The 23,570-nt window shown below is 38.0% G+C and overlaps 6 protein-coding genes across 20 annotated transcripts; 1 reads left to right on the top strand and 5 right to left on the bottom strand.

Annotated features, from left to right (window-relative positions):
* Window positions 1-1,377: 1,377 nt before the first annotated feature.
* MEP-1 (zinc finger protein MEP-1) lies at window positions 1,378-10,545 on the bottom strand. Of its 9 annotated transcripts, none has more exons than XM_034316078.2 (10): window positions 10,408-10,545; window positions 8,974-9,097; window positions 7,581-7,673; window positions 4,692-7,034; window positions 4,510-4,598; window positions 3,842-3,979; window positions 3,071-3,244; window positions 2,862-2,984; window positions 2,520-2,624; window positions 1,378-2,405 (listed from the first exon to the last, which is right to left on the bottom strand). In XM_034316078.2, exons 3-10 carry the CDS (start codon window positions 7,648-7,650, stop codon window positions 2,091-2,093), a joined length of 3,357 nt encoding a protein of 1,118 aa, XP_034171969.2. In that variant the 5' UTR covers window positions 7,651-7,673; window positions 8,974-9,097; window positions 10,408-10,545; the 3' UTR covers window positions 1,378-2,090. The 9 variants fall into 9 exon arrangements, with proteins under 9 accessions (XP_034171969.2, XP_034171960.2, XP_034171987.2 ...); XM_034316069.2 differs by lacking the exon at window positions 10,408-10,545 and adding an exon at window positions 10,142-10,398; XM_034316096.2 differs by lacking the exon at window positions 8,974-9,097 and having other exon boundaries at window positions 10,408-10,489.
* A 426-nt stretch (window positions 10,546-10,971) lies between these two features.
* Window positions 10,972-12,176, bottom strand: LOC117600623 (uncharacterized). Its single transcript, XM_034316277.2, has 3 exons — window positions 11,772-12,176; window positions 11,414-11,543; window positions 10,972-11,336 (listed from the first exon to the last, which is right to left on the bottom strand). Exons 1-3 carry the CDS (start codon window positions 11,880-11,882, stop codon window positions 11,167-11,169), a joined length of 411 nt encoding a protein of 136 aa, XP_034172168.2. The 5' UTR covers window positions 11,883-12,176; the 3' UTR covers window positions 10,972-11,166.
* A 331-nt stretch (window positions 12,177-12,507) lies between these two features.
* LOC117600533 (short spindle 6) lies at window positions 12,508-16,620 on the bottom strand. 6 transcript variants are annotated; one of them, XM_034316154.2, is made up of 6 exons: window positions 16,478-16,620; window positions 16,153-16,301; window positions 14,585-14,695; window positions 14,243-14,473; window positions 13,892-14,152; window positions 12,508-13,808 (listed from the first exon to the last, which is right to left on the bottom strand). In XM_034316154.2, exons 2-6 carry the CDS (start codon window positions 16,171-16,173, stop codon window positions 12,639-12,641), a joined length of 1,794 nt encoding a protein of 597 aa, XP_034172045.2. In that variant the 5' UTR covers window positions 16,174-16,301; window positions 16,478-16,620; the 3' UTR covers window positions 12,508-12,638. The 6 variants fall into 6 exon arrangements, with proteins under 6 accessions (XP_034172045.2, XP_034172063.2, XP_076546140.1 ...); XM_034316172.2 differs by lacking the exons at window positions 16,153-16,301; window positions 16,478-16,620 and adding an exon at window positions 15,470-15,631; XM_076690025.1 differs by lacking the exons at window positions 16,153-16,301; window positions 16,478-16,620 and adding an exon at window positions 15,099-15,463 and having other exon boundaries at window positions 13,895-14,152.
* Window positions 16,621-16,932: 312 nt separating this feature from the next.
* LOC117600606 (uncharacterized) lies at window positions 16,933-18,672 on the bottom strand. 2 transcript variants are annotated; one of them, XR_004580492.2, is made up of 5 exons: window positions 18,410-18,672; window positions 17,685-18,355; window positions 17,282-17,622; window positions 17,101-17,173; window positions 16,933-16,995 (listed from the first exon to the last, which is right to left on the bottom strand). XR_004580492.2 is itself a non-coding variant. In XM_034316234.2 (3 exons), exons 1-3 carry the CDS (start codon window positions 18,524-18,526, stop codon window positions 17,325-17,327), a joined length of 1,086 nt encoding a protein of 361 aa, XP_034172125.2. In that variant the 5' UTR covers window positions 18,527-18,672; the 3' UTR covers window positions 17,153-17,324. The 2 variants fall into 2 exon arrangements, 1 of the variants encoding a protein (XP_034172125.2); XM_034316234.2 differs by lacking the exon at window positions 16,933-16,995 and having other exon boundaries at window positions 17,153-17,622.
* A 56-nt stretch (window positions 18,673-18,728) lies between these two features.
* LOC117600591 (uncharacterized) lies at window positions 18,729-20,350 on the bottom strand. Its single transcript, XM_034316199.2, has one exon. It carries the CDS (start codon window positions 20,106-20,108, stop codon window positions 18,825-18,827), a length of 1,284 nt encoding a protein of 427 aa, XP_034172090.1. The 5' UTR covers window positions 20,109-20,350; the 3' UTR covers window positions 18,729-18,824.
* Window positions 20,351-20,420: 70 nt separating this feature from the next.
* On the top strand, window positions 20,421-22,168 carry LOC117600614 (uncharacterized). Its single transcript, XM_076690039.1, has 5 exons — window positions 20,421-20,555; window positions 20,611-20,752; window positions 21,141-21,302; window positions 21,765-21,894; window positions 21,955-22,168. The coding sequence occupies exons 1-5, from the start codon at window positions 20,547-20,549 to the stop codon at window positions 22,166-22,168; spliced, it is 657 nt and encodes a 218-aa protein (XP_076546154.1). The 5' UTR covers window positions 20,421-20,546.
* Window positions 22,169-23,570: the final 1,402 nt, after the last annotated feature.

The raw sequence follows: 23,570 nt of genomic DNA on the forward strand, positions 1-23,570 counted from the left end.
AAGCATTATTACAATTTTATTTACTTATATTTATTTAAAATAAACAATTAAAAAGATGTATCAAATAATTTGCCGGCATATAGTTGCCGAATTGACTAATCAGTTTAACCGGAAATAGAATTTAAGTCTAACGGACCTTAAAATTTACCTTATTTAATGTTAACAAATTATGCTTTTACTACTTCTTAATTTATACGCATGTTTTGATTTCAAAATGCATGTTATAAAATTGAAACGGTGTTTGTCTTTCATGAATTTATTATTTGATTCGTAAGATCATTAAAGACTATATGTTTTTTTTGTTGATTAAATTTAATCTTATATTGATAATTAAGAGGTAAAATATATGTATATTTATCTCAAGACAGTACAAGCATTGTATTATTAATAATTAATAATCATTATAATAGTTTTATTTTTTCACAGTATTTTATTTTATAAAGTAAATATTTTTACAATTCCATTAAAATTCATTGATTAGTTGGATTTTGTAGACAAAATGATGTGTTATTGCACGTAGTTCGAAGGAGTTCAAGAATAAAGTATTAATTTTAATACAATGTTGGTACACTTTATTTTTATAATCATATAATATTGTACAAATTATTACAGTAAACTATATATTTCTGTAATTATGTCTATGAATGTTTCTCTGTTTTACCAACATGTCTTGCCATAAAAGTGGCTGGCAAGTGATAGAATTAAATAATACAGCCATACAGTGCAAAAATGCACCGTTATTTTCTTTATTGAATATAGTTTTTTTTCCTAAAATTATTACCTACAGTAACGTATAAAACTTATTAAGAAAAAATCGAAATTATTAAATTAAACCTGTTACTTTTTCAACTATCTACATATTAATATAAGCCTATTATTGATCCATAGTGCATACAAGAACATAATTAACTGTCCTTCTTTATACCACACTATCGCTATACTAGAATAATTTTACATATTTATATATATAATATTTTTTGTTAGATATTATATATATACATACATAAATATATATATATTTATTTAAATATCGCGATGTGTGCTAGTAAGTTCGGTATTCCATGATAAATTCATCGTTTTAACAGAAAAAATGTATACACATGTGTGTGCCATCCTATTTTATTGATATAATCCTTTATATTATACTCTATGTTAATGTACATTTTTCTTTATATTAAGAGCACGAAAATAAAACTTAATTGTCTTATTACAATGTTTGCGACGAAAGATTTCAACTTATAGCAGTAACACAATTTACAACTTTGAAAAAGTTTCTGATGTCACAACTTATTTCATACACATAACTTCAGTAAATGTTACAAGTTTAAGCAGTGAATTATAAGTTTCACATTCGTCGCTTAAAAATACGATGGCGAAATTAGAAAAAAAAAGAGAAGTATACATGTGATAGAAAAAAGTGAGAAAAAATTCTTGATACCTATTACATACCAAAAAACATCGCGAGACAGTCTAGGGCACTCTCGTTAATTAGTATTATTTGTTACTTGGTATATTCAGAAATTGCTTCGCAACGCGCAGACACATCGAATATATGGATAGTGAGGACAGTTTTTGCCCTACTTAGTTGTATTAGCGTTAATAACAAAATAGAATTAATTCAAATATATTTGTTTTAGAAAATGAATTTATATTATAGTGAATTTACTATTTAAGAGTGATTTCGCAATATGACATGTGAGTTTCGCATAAAATGTAAATATACTTTATATTTGTAGGTTTTCATAGGCATGTAGGTCAGGAATATGCAGCTCTAGGATTAACCAAGGAATTAGACTGAAGGCCACCCTTTAATATTTTTACAGTCTATTTTATCTATGTCTGATAACAACAATAAAAATTCTTAAATAAATATATCGGTATAATCATTGATGGAATATTGTTACGCAATCAACTAGTTTTTTTTGCCAAGAGTTGTAAGATTTATGTGTTGTAATTGCGTCTTAAGCATAATATGCATACACATGTACACGGCACGTCAGTCATTGTATAATACAACGACCATATGGAGTACCACAAAATTACGTGAAATTCAGTAAGACAAGACACATGTATCACTCGGCTGATCATTGCTATTTTCCTCTGCCTTGAGATGTACCCGATCTGGTTGTAGGTTTTGCTGGTTGTGGAATAATTGTAATTTCATCATTTATCTTCAACGGTTTCAGAAGGGAATCATTGGATCTGGACGATGGAGACGAAGGTGTATTCTTCTTATCCATCACTCTTTTAGCAACGACACTATGTGCCGAATAAACATGGTTTTCAAATTGCTTATACATTCCAAATGTGGCAGTGCAAACTGTACATTTATAAGATAGATGCGCTGGTTTTAGTGTCATTCCGTGATCTCGCGCGACATGATTTAGTAATTTCCACTGATATACCTAAAAATCAAGATCCACAACCCTCAAGTATCACTCTGTTTATACTTATAATTCCCAACGTGTCATATGTATTATAACAACATATATTACACAAAGTAAAGAAAATAAACTTACTCTGCCGCAAGCGGGACAGCGACCTGCATCTTTTCCTTTGTTTGCTGCTTCTTGCATACTAGATGTAACCAATCCATGAGATCCAAGTAAATGTCTTTCTAGACCCTATCACAGAAACAACACATCATTATAACATTTATACAACAAACAATCGAACATAAAGTTATACAGAAAAAAATGAAACAAAAAAAGAATTACCATTAAGACACGACTGAATATATTTATACTCTTGACAACAAATTTTATGGAAAAAAAGATATGCTTGTTTAGAACTATTATTTTATATACATTTTTATTAGTGTACGATAATACATATTCATTACTTAAAAATAGTATATGTACCTGATCTGTGAAAAACCGAAACTGACATTTTTGGCAATTCAGTGGAGGTCTATTATAAATCATCTTTGGATGTATTTTTACTTTGTGGATCCATTGCATATGATTACGTAGTTGTTCTAAATCCTGGAAAAAATATACTTTTATATTACAGATAAAAGATATAAATTACAAGTTACAATGGTTTTTCTTAAATAAGATACATAATTTACCTTAATATAACCATCGCAGATCTCGCATATAACAAATGTAGTTTTCCCCCCAGACTTCGACGAAGTTCCTGAACCAGGAACGGAGGTTTGAGATGTTGTACGCGGTAATGGAGTAATAGATATACTTGGCTGACTTAACAACTTTGCTGTGGGATTCTTGGGACTTGTTGTATTCTGAAAAATATAAAGTAAAATCGTATTAATATATTAATTAAATAACATGTACATCAAAGATACTAAATACTATATTATTTGATAAACAAATGTTTGAAATCATATTAAAAATTATCCATTTAAATGATTATACAATACGTATATAAATAGTTTTTTAAAAATAATTTTGCTAGACATTTGGATACATATATATATATATATATATATATATATATATGATTACTTTCAAACCTTTTATATTTAGTATAAACTTAAATACTAGTCATTAACTTTAATCTTACATAGATAAGAACAATTGTTGTTTTAATGATAAAATTAGGCACAGACTTAGACAATACAAATTATTATAAGGAACAAAATGTATTACTGAAATTAATAGTTACAGAACTAGTTGCACTGCACACTAATGATATGTTTAATTATAATCTTAAACATATTGTTAAATCCTATAAGCGATTGTGTATAGCTTGAATTATGATAAAGTTTAAGGAACTGGTTATAAAAGCCTTTTACACCTATAGAACACATCATCCATGCGATCACAAATTGTATATAAAATCAATTTAAACTTCCTGGTAGATTCGAACATTTATTTACCTGTGATGAGGACAATCTAGAGAGAGAGTCGATTACGTTGGGTACAAGTGCAATGGGTGTGGGTTGACCGGAACTGCCGCCGCTACTGCTACTCACTCCCGAGACAGCCGACATGACAGTCCCAGAGCCACCCACCACCTGCCACCACCCATATATTTTTGTACTAATTCTTACATTTTTATTTATTTTTATTTGTAAATCCGTATTTTTTATCTATATACTTATTAATACTGATGAAAATGAAGAATACAAAATACTTAAAATTAACTAAATAAAATAGGTATACAATTTAGATTAATATTTTCTCAAAGGGAATAGTAACTAAGCCTTCTTTTTTTTGTTTAAAATGTACAATTTTTTACAATAATTTGGCATAATAACAAATAATACTCCTTTTCATACATTTCTTTATATTAGTACACCTACAAATGATTTCAAAGAATACACTACGCATATCATATGTGTGCTTATACAATTACAATTCAAACATATTACTTGTGGGGCATGACTTTACACGATTATCATTGCCCTAAATGCCAATAAATTTGCAAAAAAATTACGATACTCAAAAAACACTGAACATGTATAATTTTTCTACTATTAAAATATTTTGATATTTTTCTATTAATTTTCACAGAAATAAATGTAACAGTGAAAAAAAGTATTACCTGAAATATTTGGTTGCTACCAAATTGGTATGAAGTAGGGACTAATAGACCAGAAGATGTTGGACGATACATCATTCCTGCAACATTATCTGAAACGATACAGCGTATTATATAATCGGACTTAAGAAACGAATATACGTGAATTTAGTATTTTATTAATTTTTCAGTAGCAAAAGCTTTACCTTGTCTCATCGTCGTACCACCCGGCCGTAACGTTTTTAAATCTGGATATCTTGGCTGCATAGGTGCTCGTCCTCTTCCACGTCCTGTGATAGGGGCAGGAAGTAATTTTGGTAAAAGTGGTTGTGGCCCTTTACCACTCATTGCCATTGCAAGGGCACTCGGGTTAGTAGGTCCAACAGGCCTTGTTCTATTTAATCTTGGAATCTTTGCTGGAGGTTCCCAATCGGCAGCTGGTTCCAAGTTTTTTTCTGGTCTGAATTTTTTAGTACAAGCAAGTATATGTCGTGTTAATTTGCCTTTTTGATTATCCTCAAATGGACAATTAGGACATTGATGAAAAGCTGGACCACGTTCCAACCTTCCGCGAGTATTATGTTCTGCTTCCATATGGAATAATATATCGTGAGGGCTACGCACTTCGACTGGACAGAAGTTACACTTGTAGACGTAATTGCGCATATGCGGTGTTTCTAAATGATGTTGCATGACTAAGGTCGATTCTGTTTTAAAACTACAGAATTCACATTTTTTCAGTTCTAAGTGGAATGGTTCATTATTTTCTTTACTAAATTCTAGGTTTTTAATGAGTGAATTTATAGCTAACTGAGTTTCAGCCGATGTGCTACCTTTGCCTTGTTTACGCTTTTGAGTCCGTAAAAGATCGGTTTGCACGTATTCTTGTACAAGATTTACTCCAATTTGCATGAAAAATTTTCCCAATGGTAAATCAAAATAAGTCAATACTTTATTCCTATCGTCTTGCCTTATGTCTTGTTTGTCACTTATATTACTAAATCCAGATTCGGTTAAATCTAACGAATTATCACCTTTGTCCTCCCCATCTTTGCTTTTAGAATTTCCTTCGTTTTCACTTTCTTCATCTTTGTCTTTATTTTTCTGACTTATATCCGACGAGTCGTCATCACATTCTTCTTTATTCTCTTCCATGATTCTATTATTTCTTTCTTCCTTCTCCTTTTCTTCTAAGCATTTTTCTAGTTTTGTGACAAATTCTTTTAATGGTTTAAGAGGTGGTTTTTCATATACATATGGTACTATAAAAGATGGTGCTTCTACTACAAACATATCATCAGTCAATGTTGGTAATATCGGAGGTGTTACTGTAGGTGTTACAGTAGTCATACTGCTTGTTTTAGGACTTAACTGTGCAGATTTTGATGTCATGGGCACAGGTGTAATTGTTGTTCTCATATTAGGATACATTGTTTGTGTTGTCATACCCATTGGAACCACAGAAAATGAACTAGTACTGGAGGCAGTATGATGAGGCTTACTGCTACTTACAGGAACACCACCACGCCCAGAAAGAATGGAATTTGTGTCTATGATAACTAAAGTAGGTTCTTTTTTCCCTCCTTTTACGGATTTACTACCAGCTGCAATCTCTACTAACCGTTTAGTATCATTAACCACAATAGTAGTTTTACTGTTTTTAATTGGTGATTTCAGTTTAGAATTCTCTTTATCCTTACTATCGATACCAGCCAAAGGATCTTCTGGCTTAATTTCCTCTATATCCGAACCATCATCATCTACATCTTCTTCTATTTCTTTTTCTATATAACTTGTCCTTTTTATATTACGCGAACTTCTTCTCGGTGTAATGCTACCAAGATCTATTTGTTTCCTTGGCTTCCTCTGCTTTGTAGGATCTTTATTAGTACGTTCTGACGAAGAATTATGACCATTCTTTGCACTATCCGTTATCTCTTCGATATCAGGACTACCACAACTTCCATTTTCTTCACAAATTTTCACATCAGATGTATCCAGACTACTGTCAGCAATTTCATTACTGTCATTAATCTGTATATCACTACTGCTCGATAAATTTTGAATATCCTTAACAGCAGAATTTTTCATAGTGAACACATCATCATTATCGGAGTGTATTTCTGTTACACTTTCATCAAGACATTCAACATCTGAGTTATTACTTTGTTCGTCAACTTCCATAGCCTCACAAGATGTGTTTTTACACTTATCTTCAGTCTTAGACACTTCACTAAAATTGTCCGTCTCACTGACACCCTCAGATGATTTAGATGTTTTTGAGTCATTTTCTGACTCTGACATTTCACCCCTGTTGCTTCTACTTTCAGCTATCCCATTTTGTTCACTATCTTCAGATTCTAAATCCCTTTCTTCGATGTCAACATCCATTTTGTGTTCATCTTCGTCATCTTCTTTTCCATTTGCCTCCCTATTCCCCTTTACTGCACTGTTAATTTCTTTAGACACAAATTTAGATGCATTAATATTTGCATCATCAAATTCTTCTCTGTCATTATAATTTCCATTAACACCATTTGGAATCACATCTGAAAAATGTAAAAAAATATTTTCATAAAGATATTATTTAAAATGTATTATTAAATTATGAAACATAAGATAACAAAGATAAAATCATAAAACTGAAAGATTCAAAACTGATAAATAAAGTACTGGTAATATCTTACATAATCTACTTTTAGAATATTAATCACATTATTGAATGATAGCTTAATAAAGTATGTACTTGTGGTGTTATATCTTATACATGTACATATGTAATTATCTATATATTAATGACAATTATACATTAATAGTACATGATTCAAAAATAAGATGTTAAATATATATTTACAAAGGTTTGTTACAAAATAAGAATCATTTATACATAATTTAAACAAGCCATGTTTTCTTCAAAATGTACATACACATTTGATTGAGCGTTATAAAATACAATACAGTACACTATTAAAGTAAAACTGCAATAACAGTATTATTGTTCAATAACAACTTATGATAGCATAAACACTTAAGATGTATTGGACGAATGAGATGAGTTGCTTTGATCATTTAAAGCAAAGCAGTATAAACTATACCTTTGAGAACCTTATCAGGACTGGCCTGAGATGAGTCCTTAACAGGGGGTTCTTCCAATGTGCCTTCCATGGGGCCAGCACTGTTTAGTTGATCTAAACAATTAATAAGAACACAGGAATAAGCGGTTCGTGGCGACGACGCGTTTCATTACATCGACGACGTGAACGCGAGGGCGGGTAGAGGGAGGGAATTTTTAGCGGGGCCGAATTTTTCAAAATGGCGCTGCGAATTCCGTACTCCTATTTCCTTGTTCCCATAACCAACAAAGTTCGTGATACGTTGATTTCCAGTCGACGCGTTGTCGAAATGCGTCAAATTGGTCCGAATGCTCTTGGCACGCACAGTTACAGAATTAATTAAGGGACAGGGAGTCACCCGTGGATAGAAATGATCGGACGAGTAAAGTCCTGTGAAGTAGCTTGAATGGTTAGCGTCTCTCAGTCAGTCACCTGCACTCGCCAGCCACCGCGTCCGAGCGCCAGCCAGCCAGTCAGTCAGCCCTCCGCCGTACCTCTCCTCTCAACCTTCACAACCTACCAAACTACATCTATACCTACAACTTACACATTGAACTTTCGCCTTTCATACACGATACATGCACGTATTAATACGCATACAATCACTCACACACGTCCTATCAACTTACTATCCATGGGTGTACGCGCGAGCGCACAACCTTCCGAACTCTATACTACATGCCGGACAACACACTAACCACCTACAGAACAACCCTATGACCTACCGAATCCGATCATGATACACTGATCTCCCACGACGATACTGCACTTAAACGGCTTTTTTGTACAAATATTCAATCGTTTTTGTCTGTACAACAACAGAAACCAAAAACCGATAAACATTGTAATACCGATTGATGTACGTGACGAAGAAGGAACTAGATAAACGCGGACCATTTTGTCAGATTATCTATAGAAATCTGATCCACCCGAACACAGTATTCTTATCCAAGGTTCTACGAGAATTTTTCGTAATAACCATTTGGTCTCTTATCAAAGACAATTCGAATGTTTGTGTGAAAACAAGTGTGAAATCGATGAAAATGAAAATAGAGATAAAATCTCTGTATAAATCTGGAGGGCATAGTATTCTTACTGAAGATGCTGAGCATACTTTAACCTACAGCAATGTTTAGCTTTATCCAGCGTGTATCTAGGTTCGAAATAATGGTAACAATGTTTGGAAGTTGGAAAACATGAAAGAGAATTCAAGGCACTGTTGACTTCAGATAAAAGGAATCCCATTCAGTATGCTTGTTCCGAGGCATGTCTCGTGCTACTTAACTCCCTATCCACGAATCCCGGCAGTTCGATGAGGTAATGGAACGCGTACGAACTCCATCCGTATCCTGTCACTAGGCACAAGTATACGCACCTGACCGCTTGCTGTCCTAAACGATTTTCTGATACCGCGACATTTTCACAACCTGCAATCTTCAGCGGTGGCGGTGGAGCTACGAATCGTCCTTATATGCACGGTACACGATTTATTCACAAACCTGTAAATAGTGAACATTCATCGCTGAAAATTAGGCACCAGAGGGCAGGCGCTACGTTGGAAACGTTAAAAAGTTATACCCAGGGCCGTCATAAAATCGTGGGTTCTTTTCATGAGGGTTAAGTAGAGTAAAATAGAAAAAAAAGAAGTCACAAAACGGAAGAAAAGCTATCTCCATAATCTTTCTACTTCATCTTCTCGCTATTCAACTGTTACAGTTTTAGCATCATTTCTATATTTAAATTCTTATAAAAATTACTTTATAATTAACATTCCTTACTATTTTTACAAAAATAAATACAACGTAATAATAGCATTTAGTATCGCTGATATTGAATCTTTAGTAGTTTTCTTATTAAAAAAGCATAGCATATAAGACTTGCTAATAAGTTTTCAAAAATGCATTTTTTCCTTTTTTTTTTAATACTGTTATTATATTCAAATAGAGAAACACATTACATACAAAACATGGCCGAACAACTAAGTGTAAAAACATTAGCACATTCTATTTAAAAGAATAAGAATAACTCGAATGTAATTTCTGTAATTTATATGTAAAACTTTTCTTAGAACTGTATTCTTTATTTGCTGACCACACGCTTAAGTAGGCGAAATTATGATGCAAGATAACTCGATAACCAAACGGTATACTTTAATATAAATTTCAAATTAAAATAAATTGTAAACGATGAAATCCAATTATAACATCGAATGTAACAAAAATAATAATAATGAATTCAATTTATAACGAGGAATTTTCAATGTGTGCTTATTCGAGTAATTTACATAATTTGTAGGTGTAAAATTTAATTACGCTACAGTTTGTTTTAATAATCATCAATATATCATGAATGAGTCACCTCAACACGGCAATAGTAATCTATTTTATCTAAACATTATCAAAAGATATACAAACATAATGTTTGAAGCAAATTTCATAAACATTTAACAAGACAACGGGACTTAAAGTATAGGGAAGGCGCAAGGGATTGAGAGGACTGTCACGGCCCTGGTTATATTGTGTTATTTGGTATCACAACTGTACAAATTGTAAAATTCAACAAATCAATTCCAAGTCCCCTGGCATGTTTTTATAAAGTATATTATTCTCTATGATCGACAACTAAACCAGTGGTGTCTACTAGATTTATTAAAATTTAGAAAGCTGCCGCCATTTCTTCATAAGGGCTGGCTTAACTGTCGAACAGCTGCCGTGGTGGTCGCTAGCCGATCGCGATTATCCCCCCAAACGAGGACCAATAATCGAAACACACACACATCGCAAATGCCGCGCTATTTAAATTCACTGACCGTTCGAAGCACTGATAAATATTCGACAACACACGCGACTCCTTCGGCACTTGATATACACCGTTTTTATATCAAAATTATTCACACATACTTTGTGTTTATTTGGGTTCGACGTCACGGATCCTCCTTACCTTCGTCGTCGAAAACTGCCAAGATGGCGACGATAATCACGTGACCGCAAATTTTATGACGTACGAGTAATGTTAAAGGGACTAAACGACCAGTAGCGTTTGTTATATATAATCACGTGACCAGGTACACGTGCACATCCAATGAGAGTCTCTCCCAAGAATAAGGACAATCTGCAATTGCAACAATGTATAATAATAGGGTTGACTAACAAGCCCCCGCCCTTTTCTATGGGATCCTTTGGTATACACCCCTGGAGTGATTTAAGTAATAACATCTAAAAACTACTTTGATATCTTTACGAATTTCATTAATATTTAAATTATTATTTAATTCTTGTAATATTCCAAGTGGAATAATATCATCCTTATCATCTATAAGTATCTTTTATCATACCATTGAGTATATAATTACTTCTCATATATGTAATTAAGACTACAGCTGCAATTTATTCTAAAATATTTTTATTACAAAATTTTAATGTTTATGCAAGTATCTTAAAAATTGTTGTTTAAAAAATAAAAAATAATATCTTCATTTAAATATGAATTCAAATACATAAAAAGTCTTTACATTAATTTCTATTATGTACAACATGTGTGCAAAAACACTCTAAATATATAAATAGTGTTAAAGATAATCTTCATCATTATCATTAAAAGATAACACAGTCTTTTCCTGTTTTCTTTTCTTTATCTTCTTTTTCACTGGCTTATCTATGGTTTCTGATTCTGTTTCTGTTAATTTATTTTTCCTAAATATGATTCGTTTAGATAGATCAGCTGGGGCATTAGTTTCTTCTGCAATTCAATATTTATATGAACATTATTTTTTAATAAATTAAAAAATTTGTGTCCGAAATTATGTAAAATTATACCTTCTTCTTTTTTTTTTTTAAATGCCTCTGCTTCTTCTTCAGTTAAATGTTCAGAATTTAATACAACCACAACAGGTTTCTCTTCATCACGTTCATCTTCATTATCTGAAGCTACTGGCAATACTTCTCTCTATTTTAAGAAGTCATTTAAATGGTTGTTTATGCTAGTTATAAACAAGCACTAATTATATTATACTTAATAATTTGATTAGAGTAAGTATGAGTATGTAACAAACAGGATTGATAACTCCAAAATCTAATTGTAAATCTAATAATATTACGTACTTGCTAAATTTTAGACAAAATAAAATGCAATCACATTATAATAACAATTAAAAAACGAAAAAGTAAAATATACCTTTGTCTCGACTGTGGGTCCTTCTTTATATCCAACTTGTTCTTTTAATTCACGTAAAAATTTTGGTTCGTTTGGTTTAATATACGACACATTGTGTTTTTTCCGTGACATTTTGTTAATAATATCAAACACTAAATCATAATATAACCTAATTTAACCGTCGTAAAGTTATTACGCAAACAGGCATAAACTTATATATTACATAGATTGCGCATCGAGAAGCACCTAGTAAAATTTACTAGTACATTTCATTGACTGGTTGGTATCAGGGAAAAATTATAGGAAGTTTATAACCCTATATGTGGCATTGTGTATGATTTAAAAATTTTTTAAGAACATGAAAAGACCAGGTCGAAACGAATGTGTTTTTGAATAAACTCATTGTTTCAAAGAATGAAGGGATGATTATATGACTTTAACATTGAAATAATATACATTTGATAATTTATTCCTTTTATAATAACGATAATTGTACTATTAACGTTTCCTCATAATTTATAATTTCTCGATTAATTACATAATCAACTATTCGTAAAAATTTAATAAAGATTTAAAAAAGTGTCGTAAAACATCGACATATTTGTACTAAATTGTACCGAAACTTAAGTAAAAAAAAGAAGAAAGAAAATGTCATTTATTAATCTAACATAATTCAATTAACTAAACACCATAATCAATATTATACACGTTCGAAAAAGTTTCAAAAATGGTGATCTATTCTTCAATTGTTCGGCGAATACAGTACTAATTGCCATGATATAAAGCTGAATACAAAGGTTTAAATGCAAATAGATCCGACGCACGTCTGGAATCTGATACTGTAATTACGTTTTATTTAGGGTATGAATTTTCAAGGAGAAACGTAACTTACAGCCGCGTCACTTCGGAATTATTTAGAGCCCTTAATTTCCCATCGGAATGGCTAGACCGGCGATGTCGAACTTGAGTGTGCGTATTAATAATATAGCTACCCTCATCCTGTCGATTGTGCTTTTCCATTTGAATAATCGGTATGCACCGTGGGGCTGGTCCGTCCAGGCACTCGCAGCTTAAACTGGCGTCTAATTCGCTTTGATACGGCGGTGGTATCAGTAAACTTTCGGTAGACTTAGTCGGTTGAAAATGTCTGCTCGAACTTCCAGAATAAGTGGTACTACTGCTCGTTCTTCTCTGAACGGTACCGGTCGGTGTTTTGGCACGACCGTGTGCACCTTTGCCGGGCCTCTCGGCGCTGTGGGTTTTTATGGTAGCCGTGTCTAAATAACCGTATCCGAAGCCATAGCCTCCGAACGCCTTTGTAGTCAGATTGTCCCAGGACTTTGGCTTGGCGTACTGAAGGCACGGTGGTGGTCGTTGATGCACACTTGGATCCCAATAAAGCGTGTCCGTACTTAGGCTGGTCGAGCAGGAAGCGACGCTATCGGCGGCAGTTGATACGTCGCTGCTGGTAATGGAATGCAAACTGTGTCCCGATGTGCGCGAGCAATTGTGCGTACCGTGTTGTTGTTGTTGTTGTTGTTGTTGCTGTTGTTGCGATTGTTCTCGTTGCACATGATGATGCTGTACCTGTGATTGTTGCTGCTGTTGCTGTTGCTGTTGATGGTGATTCTGTTCGTTTCTAGCCCTCCTCTGTTTCTCTCTGCGTCTACGACTGGGTACACAATTCGGATCACAGCACGGACTGGCTAAATCGTACGCGTCTAAGCTACCGCTATCCGAGTGTTCTCTACGACGATTTGCGCTGGAGATGCAAGCAACGCATAGGCTGTTTTGCGGTGGGGGATGAAGAGGATTCGGATCACCGCTCGTATTCGACTGTTGCTGCTGTTGCTGACAAGATTTGTGCAATTTCGACTTGGCTGGTGTGCTGTTCATCCCGTTCGCTTGATGATAACTGTGCCGCGACGAGGTGGTCACCCCTGATTCGCTGGACATCTTCGACAAAAAATGATGATGGTCGCTTCGAGAACGAGGAGGTCCTATCGCTACTAAGCAGGCAGCGTTGCGAGGAACCAAGCACGGTCGTCCATCGGCAAACTGAAAACACGTGGATAATCGTGTTCAGTCGTATAACAAGCTTAACCTGAATCGGACGAAGCATCAAAGGGGTTCGAATATACCACGTTATAGAGCAACAGATGTTCCGTGGACGTAGCCGGTCTGCAACACTGAATCGTGGAAGAATTGAAACTGGACGACGGTGATGGTTGATTTGGATTGCTGGTAATTACACTGTTAGGCGTTCTTTTGCGTGCTGGCAGTGAATGGGTTTTCCATCGACCCATAAGAATAGACCGTTCCCTTTCGCAAAGTCTCTCCAATTCACTGAGCCGTGATTGGAGGGCACGTTGTAATTCGATATAACGCATATGCAATTCCACCTGAAAGAAAACGTCGTTCCGTCGCGTTCAATTAGGCTTCGGCTACGCGGTTAACCGGTTGTCAATCGCGTTTGCAAAGGTTCCCCTCACCTTTCTTACGCAGTCTTCGAAAGACACGACCATTCGCATCCTAGTATCACAGTTCTTTATGAAATTGACTAACGTCTTATGATCGGCCCTGTCCATTTCGTGGCCGTTTATCGAAAGTATCACGTCACCCTCGCGCATACCGGCTTTGAACGCTGGCCCGTCGTATTCTACGTAGTCCACGTAGGTGACCATCTCGATTTCCTGCTCCCTTTTGTAATGTATTCCATAGCTCTGCGTAATTTTATATCAGACAAATTAATCGTACGATTCGAAATTAATTCGAGGCTTAATACAGTGGTGCAAAAAAAGAAAAGGTATAAGCACACGGATGGATCACTTTACCTGTAACGTGAAACCGTACGTGCCGTTCTTCTTTTCGACGATGATGGTACGCCGACGTCTGTCTTCATCCGCTCGTGTCACCCGCTCTGACTTTGACCTCTCCAGAACAGCCTACGGAAGAGTGCATTACTACAATATGCTCGGAACGAAAATGGGGCATAAATCTATGCTTTGGCAAAAGTAAAGAAATTTCAAAAGACTAATAGATAGAAATATAAGCAATCAAGCTATCAAGTATCTTGGATTTATCAAAGCGCGATAAATAAATAAAAGAAAACTCGTGTGATACAAATCTGTTCAGTGCAAACAACAACAACAACAACAACATTAACAACAACAATAACAATAAAAACTAAGAATCAGATAATAAGATTCAACACACGTTGTGCAATCCACAGAATTTCCTTGACCACGAAAAACAACTCGAAATGGGCAACAAGAAACTGCTCGAGGAAGGCTGTTTCAGCAAATAAAAATCATTCTTTCGATACACGAGTCGATGTAATAACATTACACATTCCACGACACCACTCCATTCCTCCTCGTCGCTGTTCTCAACGCCGGTCCGCTGTTGTTGCCCGGCCACCTCCGTATTCTGCGGCGAGTTGTTCATCGTTCCTTCCACCACCGAGAGGTATTATCCTCGCACAGAGGGCGACGATCTGTGGGCCGGTCGTCGATGGCGAACGAACAGAGATTGCTTTATTCCTTTTTTTATTTTATTTCGCGTCGCGCGCCGTGCTTAGCTTACAACGCTTTAAGATTCACGTTCTCTCTCATTGTGGTCAACATTTTCGGAGGCGACGAGCGAGCAGCCACAGCCAGCCAGCCAGCCAGGCCGCGAGGTTAACGTGCGTTTAGTGTATCGCGATCGTGTATGCTCACTTTTATTGTTATCTTCCTTTTCCCCTGGCCAGCAGCGTCCAATGCGCCTGCCCGACAATATCGGCTTACAACCCCGTCGTATTCGCGGTTGCCGAGGGTGCTAGAGGACAGAGCAAGCGCAGTCTCGTCCTCGATCCCTCTCCTCTTCCCACCATTCACCCCCTTCCGTCACCTTTTATCACCTATCTCTTCTTCTCCCTCCCCCGCACCGTGGCCCTGCTCTTTCCCACAGGACAGGAATAACTCATCGCGTGCAACGTCCTTACACTTCTGCACCGTCATTTCTTTCGGGGAACATGTCAATGAACAGACTTTAGTCCACCCTTGTCTGTTCGCTTTTCATTCCAATGAAATTTTTATCTTCTATCGGTTCAACCCCCCTGGTGGATTATATGGTATTCTAAGGGCATTTAATCAAATTTGCTTTGTAACGTTTGAAAATGAATTTTGAATGCGAATTTTCAGACGAATAGAGGCTTCTAATGGCGCATCGTTTCTCGCTGCAAGACCGTTTCCATTTCGGTAGTTCGGTGAATGCACTTCGAACGACCAGAATAACGTGTCACGACGACGACCTCGCCGTCGCCGTGGACCGATATATATTTTTACAAAGAGTTTCAACAAAACAGAAACACGCGAAATGTCTAAAGAAATACGAGGGAGAAATAAGAACGGTGACGTACAGAGATACAACTACTCTGCATATGTATCCTATTTCTTTTTCCTCTTCGTTGTACCGGCCTGTTTGTGAACTTTCTGCACGTCGCTTTTCTTTTCGGGTGGCGGGGGTGGTGGTAGCGGTGGAGGTTTGGGTCTTGGGACAGGAACGTGTCTATGCAAATTAATTATTATTGCTTTGGATTGATGAAAAATTTTTTAAAATTGTTGCATCCAATTCGATATTGAACAACAATTCAAAGTCTCATAAAATCATAGATAAGTTCAGTGCTCATATCTTTGACCTGTGAACTGTTGAAATGCGTCTTTGAAATTTATTCAATATCTTACTTAAAAGCCATATGGATTTCTTGAATCGATCTATCCCGAACCACGTTGATCCAGATGTTCGATTGAGTCCTCGGTTTCAGACACAATCCGTCGCTCTTGCAGCACTCGGCTTTATTGCGTTCCTCTTCGGCTTCGAATTCCTTTTCCCAACATTCCTCCCATTTACGTAAACGTTCCTTCTCTTCCGCGTTACGTTTCGCCGCTTTTTCCTCTCGTTCCTTTCGCCTTTTCTCTTTATTTCCACCAGATTTCCTCTTCCTTTTGCCTTTTTTCTGCCCGGCGTGTTGCACCGTCCTAGGCTCCTCCGCGTTCACGTCCATTCTCTCCCAACACGGCTGTTTAATTACATCTTCCGGTCGCTTTAATTGCGGGAAAGTCTCGTTTTCAACTACGGTTAACGCTCTTCCCGCATTGTTATTCGGATCGAATATCGCGTAAAGCAGCATCGCTTGCCACTCGAGAACTACCAGCACGTTCCCAGCGAGGATATTAATCAGTATATTAAACGGATAAGTCGTCTGGAATTGGCAATGTACAGGGGGTTAGATTTCTAATGAAACAGTAATAATACTAATACCAATAGTAATTATCATAGAATTTTCGTGCAAATTGCACAGAATTACCGAGTAGAGATCCAAGATGCTTGAATTCGATTTGTAAGTTTCTATCGTGCTTGCCATATTCACCAAAAATTTGCTTCAACGTTAGTCGAAAAAGAAAAAGAAAATAAGAAATTTATGGTTAATTATCGAAACAAAATTCGACGTCCATTTGGCGATTATTTCAGAGCACTCTACTAATTACTTTCTATGAAAAAGTGTTTATTTTTCAAGTGGAAAGATTCTCTTCACTTTCCACAGTTACAACTGTAATCCTTCACAGGACATCCACACTTTTTCGTGGGCGTTTCTTTACTCGCTAAATCACTGAACCCTTTGTAGCCTTTTGAGCCGGATGAAGAGGCACCGCAACAGGGTGGACAAGGATCCTTTTGAACCGGTTGTGCCGAACCGCAACAAGGTTTACATTTTCCATCGGCAGGTTGCTGATGAACAGCGCTACATCCACCGAATTTTACCGTTGGATCGGTATCTTGATATTTTTGGGGTGATTTGGAGGAGCATGGACAACTCCCACCTTGTCCCCTAAGAATACATGTACAAAAATTATTCCAACGAAAAGATTCGATTATTCCGAAAAGAAATACCCGGGGGGGGATTGTCGAGAGGCGCAACAGGGTCGTGGTCCCCAGTCAGGTTGTTTGTCAGGTAGAGGAGGGCAGGGTGACGCGACGACCAGTGGGGTTTGGCAGCAAGTTCTTCCAGCTGATTCGCCACTTCCGTCGATGCATTTCTTCGTGCAGGTGCACTTCACTGGGGCAGGTGTGTCGCAAGAAGAAGGTATCTTCTTGCATTGAAAAACGGGGCTGTCGTCGGCGCCTTTGAATAGATACGGTTTCCTGTTGTGGGGCACTTGGAATTGGGTGATGATTTTATTGCCGAAGCAGGACACCCTTATGTAAACGGTGACAGCCCCGACGCACTGTCCCGTTGCGGTGGTGATCTTGAAAGTGTCCTTGATCGTCTGGCATGGATTCGCGATCTTGAATACCTTCTGGCTCAGTACCGCGTTTATCAAAGCCTTCGCCTCGATCTGGTGACAACCGACCAGCATCACGTCCGGTAGTACTCCAGGTGGTAGCTTCTTGTAGACGGATAACTTGACCGGGAACGAGGTTACTGGCCTCTGTAGCACGATCGATGGCAACGCGAACAAACAGGATTTCCCTTTCTTAAAGATCTGCGTGTCGCCGTCCTCGCAACCGCAACCGTCGGTCAACGATTCCTGGCAAATGTTGACGGGTGGCAAACCGAGGATCTGGAATTCGCGGTATTAGCAGAGGTGCCAGGAATGAAATGTAAGTGTAATTACTTGGAAAGAGACACAGGTACACGCTGGCAACAACTCGTCTTGCATCGCCCTTATCACTGGAATCTTAACCTTCTCGACTAAAAATTCGACTAAGAAAAGCTGTTGTTCTTCACCCATTTTTGTCGGATAAAATTTCACTAGATTTGGAAGATTCTTTTCATGATCGGTTTCTAAGTATCCTTCATAAAGAATACGGAGGATATTTATATATTAACCATCGATTTAGAGACTGATTAACCAACAATTTAAAAAAATTCAAAAGTCAAAAGTAAACTAGAGGGCACTGTCAAAATACGCACAATCATAAAAATTTGTTTTATATTCTAAACATAAGCTGTTATCAAATTATTTTTATTCAATAAAGCAGTTGCAAAATAGAACATAAATTTCAATGAGAATCATTCGAAGAACCCGATCAGTTCTTCTTTTTCTTCTTCTTCTTCTTTCCCTTGCTTTCGTCGGTCTGCATTTCCCGGGTCTCGTACCTGATGGGCGGTCCCCTTTCGGGTCCCTTGGGCGTTTTCATTTCCAATTGTATGTCTGACTTTTCACCAGCTCCGACGATGCCTTTCTTCCCGATCCTCAGCACGAAGATGTCATGGTCAGGGTCGACGGAGTGAGGATCGGTGGCCTCGCATTCAGGCGCCACGGTGACCGTGGGCTTCTTATCTTTACCGGTGTCCAAAATGCCGGACACCTTCAGAACGACCGCCTTTCCGCACGGTTGAGCCGGCCCGCGGCTCGATTGGATCAAACCGGCCTGTTTGCAGTCCGCCTTCGATCGCGTTCCCGAGACCGGCCTCGAGCGCGGTTCCGATTCGAATTGTCTGCTGGGGCTGACGTTCGGCTTCAGTGTCGCTCCGCAAGGATCACCGCACGGGGTGCAAGGATGCTGCTCCTTCACGCAGACGCGGCAAGGAGGACCACCGGCGTAGAGCTCGTCCTTCGAATCTCTGCAAACATCGGCGATCTGCGAGTCGACGATCCGGCATTTGTAAACCGGCGACTTCCGGTCGGACGCGTCCCCTTTGAAGACGTACGAGGAGACGGTACGTTCGGGAGGCGCGTCGAACTCGGTCACGATCGTCTGACCGAAAGCGGAGATCCTTACGAACATACACGCGGCCCCGATCTCCTCCTCGTTGTACATCAAGGGTACCTCGCCCTCGAACACCCTCGGCGGTGGCACCATTTTGTGCCAACATTGAAGCATCTCCTTCCTAAGCGCGGCGAAGTGCTTCGACATGTCCAATTCACCTTTGCCGACCAACACGTCCGGTTTCACTCCTTCCGGCATCGATTTCCGTACACAGAGATCGATCACCAACTCCAGCATCTTATTGACAACCGTGTATTGATCGATCGCGAATAAGACGGATCGTCCCGAATAAAAATACTCGACGTCGTCGGCGACTCCTGCTTGAGGCTGGAACATCGGGTCGACCGGGGTGATTTCGATGCCATCTTCGTTCTTGAAATTCAGAAATTCCACGGAGATCGTGGTCGGCACGAAGAACATTTGATTCAGCTTCGCTAAACGTTCGCTGGTCAACTGGTGGATGAAGAATTCGAGGAGGAAGAGGTAATGTTCCTTCGCTTCCGGTACAGCCTGGTCGCGGCTTCCAAGAGTTAGTGACGAATCCTTCTTAATTTTATCGTCTTTCAGAGATTTCTTCTTCGAACGATGTCCACGATCCATTAATGATAATTATTATTGAACATTTTTCGTTTAAAGAGCGACTGACAATTTTTCAGACCAGGTTACGAAAGAGCATTTCCGTGAAGTTAGCAATACCGCGAAGAAGTCTCGATCGTTCGTAATAATTTGGTACGTCCTTGGAAAATCGTTTTCGATTTCCACCTCGTTATTTATCCGTACTATTCGATCGTGTCATAATTAAAGGCGTTCCCTGATGACATTTTGAATTTCGAACGCGATAAGCGACCGTGATGTCACGTTTATCGCTTATCAACAGGATACCGATAGGTATCTTCTATTTGCAATAACAAACCACAGTTTCCATTGAACATGGCTGAGTTATCGTTTCGATAATTCGATACTTTTATAAAGGTTAGGCTACGACGAATAAAAAATTACAAATAAAATAGTCAATATTGCAAATATTTCTACGGAAAAATGTTTATGGTAAGCATTTCGTACGCGCACAGGGATAGAATAATTTTCTAATGCGATTCATCAGTTTCCAGAACCACCTCCACTCGATTATTATATAACCGATATCTCGTCGTCTTATTCGGCGGACGGCATATTTTATCACGGACGAGCAGCTGCCGGTCATAAACATATTGCCAAGCAACTAAAACCGATCAAAAGAACTTTACGTAAGTTATCGGTTCGGATAATCCTTATCTTGATTAAACATAGACGATAACAATTTTTTCCCCCTCGAGTTTCAACGTTGTATCTTTTAACACTTTTGCTGTCGAAACGTTCAAAATTGTCGGTTCAATTATAATTTATATGAGAATTCTGAAAGATTGGTAGAAACGATAATTGAAGAGAAATCAGGATCTTCAATTAATGTGGAAACCAAGAACGGGCATAATTGATTTGGAAGTAGGCGATAATGAAACTGCACACGCGATGCTTCGAGATATATCCGTCTCGTATCATTGAATCGAACTGTCTCGGTTAATGGCATTTAAGACGATGTCGCAATTGAGTTAAGCCGATCGAATTAGATGAATGTTCGTGTAATAATTGTTGCAGGCGACCCGATAGCGCCGCCGCAGGAATTAGATTCGCGTACTTTAAGCCGGATTCTTCAGAAGGAGAAGGGAGGATACGTGAATCCTTGCGGCAAGGATGATGGAATGGTTTACGATATTCTTAAATGGATGCCCAAATGGAAACGGAAGGGAAGAGAAAAATGTATGTTTTAAGGTCAGTCGTGACCCAGACCTTGGTATTTTTTAAATAAATTAATTATCACTGTAAGTAATAGATTTCTTTTAATAACAATTAGAATGTCGAGGTCAGAGGTGATTTATCTGGTCTTGTACAGACAGAACGGTCCTCTGTAGTTAAGAACCGTCTGGAATATTAATTGTTCCCCATTTAAAGTAATGAAGGAATACATCGCGGGCTGGCAATTTCGACCAATCGAGTATCGGTCTTATAAATAACGGAACGTCCGAGAAGCAATCTATGATGAAACGAATTGTTCACGACGCTAATTTGCTAATGAGTCGCGAGTGATTTGCAATTCAATTTCAACGTTAGAAAAATTAGTCTGATTGCTAATCGTCGATCCGTCAGCCAACGACGTCGATGAACTCTTTCCTTTCATCGCGAGTCGATGACACTTTAAATAATCGAACAAATTTTATTCAGTTTCCTTCTCCACGTTTCCACGATCGCAGCAGTACGAATTATCCCACATCCGCGAGACACAATCGAAAAAATCAGGAAAATGTAAAACGACGGAGACAAAACGCGAGGAAAAAGAGGAAGAAGAAATCAAGTAAGGATTCTATTTATCTTCGGTATGTAATTCGATGAAACGGCGAGGTAATTTTAATAGAACGGACAAGGAACCGTGCGATTTCTTGGAACCTCCGATTTGGTGGAAAGGCGAAACCGGGAAACCAAGAGCTCTTCCGGTGGGGAACATAGACGATTATACGTTTGAACGAGCAGCGGATCGAGATCACGCCGATATGAAAATCAGCGAGAAACTTCACATGGATCATCCGAAGAAATACATACCCGGTGTCATTCATCGGATAAAGGTATAATTGTGAATATGCCGGTATTCCTGGGATACCTGAAACGGTGAATAGGGCCCTACTCTTCAGAGGGGTGATGGCAGTGGCGGCTCGTAGCTAAAATTAGTAGGGGTGCTGTTCCAGAAAATGTGTAGTCTTTGTTTTAAAAAACCAGCACTGCGGTAGCGACATTGCTCTCTCTCCTGCGCAGCCTCGCGCGCAGCTTCCTATGTGCGCATGCGCACGCAGTCACCACGTCGCTGAAGCTGTGAAGCGCACAGTTCCATACAAAGATTTTTGTATCTTTTTCATAAATTGGGGGATGGTTACTGACATTGAGCTTAAAGATTATACATATATTGTACAAGTATAAAGAAAGAATTAAAGAAAAGAGGACTTATTAAATTAAATAGGGGGTGCTGCAGTTCTACAGTGCCTATACGCGAGCCGCCATTGGGTGGTGGTAGTCCCATACTGCCTGGGCCCCCTTAGCCGAATAGGCGACTGGGGATCACCTTTTCCGTACGTAAACGTATTTCCCCTCCGGCAAACAAAAAAAAGGTCCAATTGTGAATCACAAAGTACCAAAAATGACGACTTTGAATTCCTTACGCGAGGACAGTTTAAACGATTTGTCCGTCACATTGCAGCGTGAGAACGCTGTAAAATTAAATATCCGGAATGTTACACGAGCGAGGATCCTCGAAGCTTACACGTCACCCGTCACAAGATGTAATTGTCGAGTATACGCGAACTTTGTTTGCACGCGTTATTTCACGAATGAAAAATCACTCAGGCTGTGCGAAATAGACCAAGGTCGACACCTTTGGTATCGTCTAAATGAGCGTTCGTTTGTTTAGCTGTACGATTAAGTCTTTAACACGTTGACTGCCAACTACGAGACAACTCGTAGTTTGCGTTATTGCCTAGGACGCCAACTACGAGTCATCCCGTACTTTGTGCACGAATTGACTCGTAACTGGCCAACTACGAGTCAATTCGTGCACAAAGTACGGGATAACTCGTAGTTGGCGTCCTAGGCAATAACGCAAACTACGAGTTGGCTCGTAGTTGGCAGTCAACGTGTTAAGAAAAGTACTTCCGTAAGATAGCAATTGAACTGAAAAAAAAATGAAGCGATCGTGTCTTGAATAATAACGTGATAACTCGATTATTAAAATTTTTAGCGCACGATATTGGTCTCGATTAAAAATGAGAACGGTATTTGTATTTGAACAGAATCCAGAAGATACTAGTATGAAGGATGTCCTCGAGCAAGCAGATGCTTTCAAACATGTGCTGAGAAATGTTGAAAGCCTGCCAAAAGATAGTCCACCTGTTGACAGATGTATCTGCCCTCCTCAGAAACGTCGTAGGTGTCGTCTTCTATGAAATATTCTCACCTACGCTTTAGAAAACTTCTTCCCTCTTA

Source organism: Osmia lignaria, chromosome 9, assembly GCF_051020975.1.
Source record: "Osmia lignaria lignaria isolate PbOS001 chromosome 9, iyOsmLign1, whole genome shotgun sequence".
Classification (NCBI taxonomy): Eukaryota; Metazoa; Arthropoda; class Insecta; order Hymenoptera; family Megachilidae; genus Osmia; species Osmia lignaria.